The sequence below is a fragment of the Cornus florida genome, unplaced genomic scaffold (assembly GCF_030987335.1).
Source record: "Cornus florida cultivar Cherokee Brave unplaced genomic scaffold, ASM3098733v1 CherokeeBrave_3.0.0_Hap2_Chr03, whole genome shotgun sequence".
NCBI lineage: Eukaryota > Viridiplantae > Streptophyta > Magnoliopsida > Cornales > Cornaceae > Cornus > Cornus florida.
In genome coordinates this window covers 40,368,944-40,376,829 of record NW_026775573.1, presented here as the reverse complement: position 1 = coordinate 40,376,829, position 7,886 = coordinate 40,368,944, and the positions used below count along the sequence as shown (strand labels likewise).

The 7,886-nt window shown below is 32.9% G+C and overlaps 1 protein-coding gene across 1 annotated transcript; it reads left to right on the top strand.

The window, feature by feature from the left end:
• Positions 1-1,644: 1,644 nt before the first annotated feature.
• Positions 1,645-3,980, top strand: LOC132301482 (uncharacterized). The gene is made up of 3 exons (XM_059798733.1): positions 1,645-3,199; positions 3,362-3,700; positions 3,817-3,980. The coding sequence occupies exons 1-3, from the start codon at positions 1,645-1,647 to the stop codon at positions 3,978-3,980; spliced, it is 2,058 nt and encodes a 685-aa protein (XP_059654716.1).
• The last annotated feature ends 3,906 nt before the right edge of the window (positions 3,981-7,886 follow it).

The following is a 7,886-nucleotide window of genomic DNA, read 5'->3' as shown; positions in this document are numbered from 1 at the left end:
AGACTATACTAGTATAGTGATCCTATATAACTATATAATTAAACACATGGAATTAAAAATCTCACACTAGTTTAGTGATCCATATATAACTATATGGTTAAACACATTGAATTAAGGAGGCTAAAATAGTATAGTAATCCTATATGACTATATAATTAAAGACATGGAATTAAAAATCACACACTAGTATAGTTATTTATATATAACTATACAATCAAACACATTGAATTAAGGAGGCTATACTAATATAGTGATCCTATATAACTATATAATTAAACACATGGAATTAAAAGTTAACTAACGAGACTATAGTGATCACTGATCAATTGATAACTGTATAATAATTGAACTCACGAGACTATAATAATCATTATTTTACTATTGAGACTATAGTAATGAATAGATAAGTATATAAAAATTGAACTTATGAGAATAATTGCTTACATTATAGGTAAAGAAATAAAATATTTTTTACTAAATTACTGTTGCTAATTCTATACACTAATTTTGCGACTTCACATCATCATTTAATTAAGAATAGCTTACATTATCTATAGGTAAAGAATTAAAATATTTATTATTAAATTAATGTTGCCAATTCGGTACATTAATTTTGACTTCACATTAATTAAGAATAGCTTACACTATTTATAGGTAAAGAATTAAAATATTAATTATTAAATTAATGTTGCTAATTCTATACATTAATTTTGACTTCACATCATCACAGTTTCAACAGGTACGAAATTGTTTGAATTTTAAGTTCTTAGGTCAGCCTTGGAAATACCACGCCTCCAAAACGCATGCCCTTACAGTAAGCAAGAAGTATAAAATTTTTAACTTAATATATAATATTAGATTTTATATCAATCAAAAGGCTAGGGGTGATGGCTTAGTCAGTCATTAAATGCTACTGTGGCATTTTGTGGCTCAAAGCAATGCACCATTCTTACACGCCACCTGCGCCATTTTCATCTTCTCTGTCTCTTCTTCCTGCACCTGCGCCATTTTCATCTTCACTCTCTGTTCTTCTTGCACCTGCGCCATGTTGCTCCGTCTCTGATCTCCAAGACTGCAACACAAACAACCCCTGAACAAGTATATATATCTTCTCTCCCTCTCTCTCTTCGTATGATTATACAACTGTATCAATCCATACTTGTATAATCTTATTTTATGCACCTCCAATAAATAATTTTATTCTTTTAAGTTTTCAGAATATTTTTTGATAATTTTATTCTTTTAAATTTTATTATGTTCATTATAATTTATAACAATAGGTATATATAATTTTTCTCTCTCTCTCTCTCTCATGGCAAAATTAATAAGACAGAAAAGAAGAGGAAGAAGTCAGAATCAATTGTCTGCCAGTAGTCAGAAAACCGAAAGCCACCTTTTAGTAACTTGGGAAGGCACCAGTTAGAATCAATTGTCTCTGCCAAGAATATAGTAACCGTACGTACTATTTCCTTTATGCATTCATTGATTATACAATTGAATTAATTGATACAACTGATACTGGAATAAATTTATTCTTTTAAGTTTTGAGAATTTTTTTTGATAATTTATTCTTTTAAGTTTGATTATGTTCATTAAATATATCATGCATTTATATATACACTTGTGCTTTAAAGTTAGGATACAATGTCCTCTCCATCTCAACAATCTATCAAAGGGAAAGGAAAGACAAACCTACGACCATCAAAAGCTCTAGGGTCAGAATTTGATGAAAAACCATTATGGAATCATGTAAAGGTTCTTAGCCTACCAGTACGTGGAGGTAGAAACAGAACCTGGTCTTGCAATTACTGCAACAAAAAGGTTACTGGATCCTATTCAAAAGTGAAGGGTCATTTATTGAAGATTCCTAATCAAGGGGTTGAAGCTTGCAAGTCTATCAATAATGATGTATTTCAAGCATTAAAGAAGGAACATGGCCATTCTGAAAGCAAAAAAGCTCAAGAAGAATTGAATGTGAGAAAGAAGGAAGATTATTTGTCCTTACCTGAAGGATCAGATTTGTTGCAATGCAAAAAAAGAAGGGCATCAGCTCCAGGAGTGCTGGAAAATGCATTTAATGTAGCACAAAGAGATGTGGCAGATAAGCAAGCTGCTCGCATGTTCTATGTGTCTGGTTTATCCTTCAACTTGGCAAGGTGCCCTCACTTCAGAAAATATTCACTCACATTAGCCAACAGCAAGTTATCTAGCTATACTCCAACATTTGATAGATTACAAACAACATTGCTAACCCAAGAGAAAGCACATGTGAATCGCAAGCTCCAACCGATAAAAGATACTTGGAAAAAGAAAGCCATGTCCCTTTGTTCTGATGGGTGGTCGGATAGACAACGAAGGCCACTGATAAACATAATGGCTACATCAGTAAATGGTGCAATGTTTTTAAAGGCAATTGATGCAAGTGGCAACATAAAGGATGCTGATTATGTAACAAATCTGTTCAAACCCATGATCCAAGAAGTGGGTTCACAAAATGTTGTTCAAGTGATTACTGATAATGGAAGTAACTTCAAGGCTGCTGGGGCCATAATTGAAGGTATATATCCTCACATATTTTGGACTCCATGTGTTGTGCATTGCCTAAATTTAGCTTTAAAAAGTATTTGTGAACCATCTGAAAATTCACCTCAATTTGCTGAATGTAAATGGATTGCTGATTTGGTGAGTAGTGTGCAAAATATAAGAAATTTCATTGTTAACCATGGCATGGTACTTTCAATTTTCAACAATTACTCGGAATTGGGTTTGCTAAGAGTAGCGGAAACAAGATTTGCATCAAGCATTATTATGGCAAAACGCATAAGGGAAGTGAAGGATGCACTTGAGAAGATGGTGATGGATCCAAGTTGGAGAATGCATCTAAAATGGGATGGAAAATCAGCAATTGAAATCAAGGCTAGGGAAGTTAAAATTTCCATTGTGAGTGATAGTTGGTGGGCTGATTTGGAATATCTCTTGGATTTTACTGAGCCTATTGTTGAATTTCTAAGGTTAGCAGACACTGATGCTCTTGTTCTCCATTTGATTTATGATATGTGGGACACAATGATTGAGAAAGTTAAATCTAGAATATTTGGACATGAAAAACAAAATCTGCTCACTGGCCAATCTAATTTCTTTGACGTCATTCACAATATTTTGGAGACACGATGGAATAAAAGCAACAATCCACTGCATTGTATGGCTCATTCATTGGTTCCTAAATACTAAACTGAAGCTTGGATTGGAGGTGGAAGTGATGGAGTTCCACGGCTCTCACCACATGAAGATCAAGAGGTCTCTTTAAATAGAAGCAAATGTTTCAAACGATTGTTTAGCAATTAAGATGATCTTCGAAAAGTTTATATCGAATATGGAGCTTTTTCAAGTGGATCTGGTTACTTTAATGAGCCTCATGTTATTGATGCAAAATTGTATGAGGAACCAATTTCATGGTGGGCTAATCATGGTGCTTCAACACCAATGTTACAAGCTTTAGCATTCAAGTTGCTTTCACAGCCCGCATCATCATCTTGTTGCGAAAGAAATTGGAGTACATATTCTCTTATTCAAAGCATCAAAAGAAACAGATTGACTACAAGTAGAGCTGAGGATTTGGTCTTTGTACATTGCAACCTCCGTCTCTTGTCAAGAAAAAAGAAAGAATACAAGGAAGGGCCAACAAAGTATTGGGACTTGTGTAAGTTCATAAACTTACTTTTAAATTTAAATATCTCCAACAGGACTTTCATAGATATTCTTTTACTACATTTTTAGTTTTTTTTTACATCACTATTAATTTATTTTGTTTAATAGGTGGTGATAAGTTTGATATTGATGGTAATACTCTTGGGGAACTTGTGGAGCTTTCCATCAATGAGCCTGAGTTAGAGCTTATAACATTTGATGAAGAGTTTGAAGAGAGTACTACCTTAGGGAGTGAAGCAACTGAAGAATTCCAACAAGGAATGATGGATTGAAGAAATGAAGAAAAAGATGAACTATACGTACCTTTTGGCTTTTGTTTTTCTTATGTTTATCTCTTTATATGAATTATGATATAACTTTTGCCTTTTGTTTTAAATTTTTGGAATGTTGCCTTGTAAGTTGTTGCCTTGTTCAGTTGTTGGTACTTGCTTACTTGGTAGTTGGTGGCACTTAGCAGTTGGTATTGTTGCTATTGCCTATTGGTAATCTGTTAGTGTATGACTTTATGATATGAATGATATAAATTATAATTATGGACCTTATGGTTTAAAGTTTAAAGTCTTTGAGTTCATTATGAAATTCTAAACTCTAAAGTCCTAAGATTCCTAAGTTTCTAACATCTCTGTCTTTAATCTTTATACAGTTCTACTCAACAATTTTGTATTTGTTTATTTTTTTCTATTTTTTCATAAGTTCAATAGTTCATAACAATATGTTAATGTCAATACAACATAAATTTCAAATAATATTTCAGCCTTTTCAAGTGCAAACTTTTTAAGTGCAGAGTCTGACTGTGGACCTGTGGTGTTGTATTTGTATGCTGTGTGACTGAAGAGTGAAGGCTGAAATCCGAATCTATGTGGTGCAAGTGTGAGAATTCAGTCAATTGACTCAATTCAATAAGGTACTTATTTAGTTATTTAACAATTGTGAATTAACATCATCTCTTACTTATCTAAGTTATCTTGTTTGTTGCTGCCCCTTATGCCATGCTTAGTTGCCTATATGATTAAATCTATCAAACTATCACTAATATGATTTTTCATTTTTTAATATTTTGTATGCCGTGTCCAAGTACCCGTGTCCGAATTTTAGACACTTTTATTCCGTGTCCCCGTGTCCTATAATTGAATAGATTGGTGGATCCGACCTCTAGACACGTACCCGTGTTCGACACCCGTACCCGAGTCCGGGTAACATAGGAAGAGAGTACTACCTTAGGGAGTGAAGCAACTGAAGAATTCCAACAAGGAATGATGGATTGAAGAAATGAAACAAAAGATGAACTATACGTACCTTTTGGCTTTTGTTTTTCTTTTGTTTATCTCTTTATATGAATTATGATATAACTTTTGCCTTTTGTTTTAAATTTTTGGAATGTTGCCTTGTAAGTTGTTGCCTTGTTCAGTTGTTGGTACTTGCTTACTTGGTAGTTGGTGGCACTTAGCAGTTGGTATTGTTGCTATTGCCTATTGGTAATCTGTTAGTGTATGACTTTATGATATGAATGATATAAATTATAATTATGGACCTTATGGTTTAAAGTTTAAAGTCTTTGAGTTCATTATGAAATTCTAAACTCTAAAGTCCTAAGATTCCTAAGTTTCTAACATCTCTGTCTTTAATCTTTATACAGTTCTACTCAACAATTTTGTATTTGTTTATTTTTTTCTATTTTTTCATAAGTTCAATAGTTCATAACAATATGTTAATGTCAATACAACATAAATTTCAAATAATATTTCAGCCTTTTCAGGTGCAAACTTTTTAAGTGCAGAGTCTGACTATGGACCTGTGGTGTTGTATTTGTATGCTGTGTGACTGAAGAGTGAAGGCTGAAATCCGAATCTATGTGGTGCAAGTGTGAGAATTCAGTCAATTGACTCAATTCAATAAGATACTTATTTAGTTATTTAACAATTGTGAATTAACATCATCTCTTACTTATCTAAGTTATCTTGTTTGTTGCTGCCCCTTATGCCATGCTTAGTTGCCTATATGATTAAATCTATCAAACTATCACTAATATGATTTTTCATTTTTTAATATTTTGTATGCCGTGTCCAAGTACCCGTGTCCGAATTTTGGACACTTTTATTTCGTGTCCCCATGTCCTATAATTGAATAGATTGGTGGATCCGACCTCTAGACGCGTACCCGTGTCCGACACCCGTACCTGAGTCCGGGTAACATAGGGTGGAACCAAACTAGATAATGGTTTTTTAAAGCAACAAATTTTGCTTCCATTTTGTTCATTAACTCTTTATTTCATTTTTTAACTTACTGATGCCCAGTGACTTCCACTTTCAAAACCAGCCATCTCCCAAACAATTCAAAAAAATATATATTTGTTTTTTGTCAGCAATGCCCAACTGTTTCATCAATAGCAATTACCTACTTGTGAGTTCATTCTCAATGATCCACTAAAGAAAAGGTAAAACTTTTAGCATTCAAAGCATTCTTCTCATTATCAATTCGTAGTTGCCAGTCGACTGAACTATTAGCTCATCTTCTCAACATTATCATTCATTTCAATTTCCCATTGTATTTCACAAAATAAAACAGGGTCGGTAATTTTAATGAACATGAAAACATATACATTCATGATTTTTCGTTTAAAGCAACAACTCATTCAATAATGATACTATTACAGTCATACAATCAGAAAACATGTGTGTCGCAGTAGCAAGACTTTGTCATTTTATAAAAGATGGAGTTTCTGTATTCATTTTCAATTGACACCCATTATTGAACAATCACGTTTCAGATAAAATTCTTCCACACTAGCTCTTCTGGGCAATTTGTTGAGCATATATCATGCAAGCAAATATTAGTATATATGTAAGAAACAAACTAAGAAAAGAACTAATACATCTGAGAATGCGATTATGTTATCTCATCAATTTAAGGTCCTTAAACGTAACAATACTCTGAGTTATTTTTTTTTATTTTTTATTTTTTTTATTTTTGTCATTCTTAAACCTAGGGTTTGAAGTCTTGGTTAACTTCTCGGTGCAATACAGTGAGACCCACTATATGCATCTAATGAATGGATGTTATTCATAATAAATGTTCTTTAAACTGAAGGAGAGCTTCAACCGGCCACCACAAAATGAATATGTGAAGAGAGTATATTAATTAAGGTTCAATCATTCAACAGTTCCATCCCTTTAGCAAATAATGCACTCTTTTAATAAAAAACAGTGAAAATTGACTTAGATTTTGTGGTAAACCAGATAAAAAAGATCCATCCGAATTAGTCCACATATTTTTATCTTGCAAATTTCATATTCTACAAGACACAAATCCTCCCAAGTAGGCAGCTTTCTTCATATGAAACCACGGAAATATGCTTCCGTAGACCGTTGTATATTCACTCAAATATTAATACAATATATTTACAAAACTCTTATATTAGTACAATGAAGTTATGTAACACTTTAGTACTAAAATCTTTAGGTAATTAAAAACATTCTTTTTTGCTTCCATTTTGTTCAACAATAACAACAACAACGAATCCTTTTCCCAATGACTTGGGGTCAATTAAATTAATCACATGTTCCCATTCGGCTCTATTTAAGAGCATGCTACCATATCTTTCTTTACTAACTCTACCTACATTAACTTTGGTCTTCCTCTTCCCCTAGTATTACCCTCAATGTGGACTATTGTCACTTTTCTTAACGGGCGCACTTAAAGGCCGCTTCCATTTTGTTCATTAACTCTTTATTTCATTTTTTAGCATATTGATGCAGTGACTTCCACTTTTAAAACCAGCCATGTTCAAAACATTTTAGAACAAAAAATGTTGAAAACAAGAAATTCATTTTCCTGCACTTTGAATTGTCTCTAACAAAACCCTGACTTACATCCATGGCAAAATAATATGTTTTCTAGCAATGCAACATGATTACAACATTTGTGTGCCCTTATGCCAGAAATATATTCATCACCAACATTTCAAAAACTCGACAGCGAGAAAGTAAAATAAACTTTATTTATCATAACTGGATTTCTTGCAGCTATTTTCCAATGTCAACCTTAATTATGGAACCTAAATTTAGAGCGCTAAATCAAAGGCAAGGCACCAGCTTCTTTCACAATAACATATTCATTTCAATCATTTTTCCAATGATTTGGGGTCGGTTTCATAAATCCGATGTTCCCATTCCACTCTA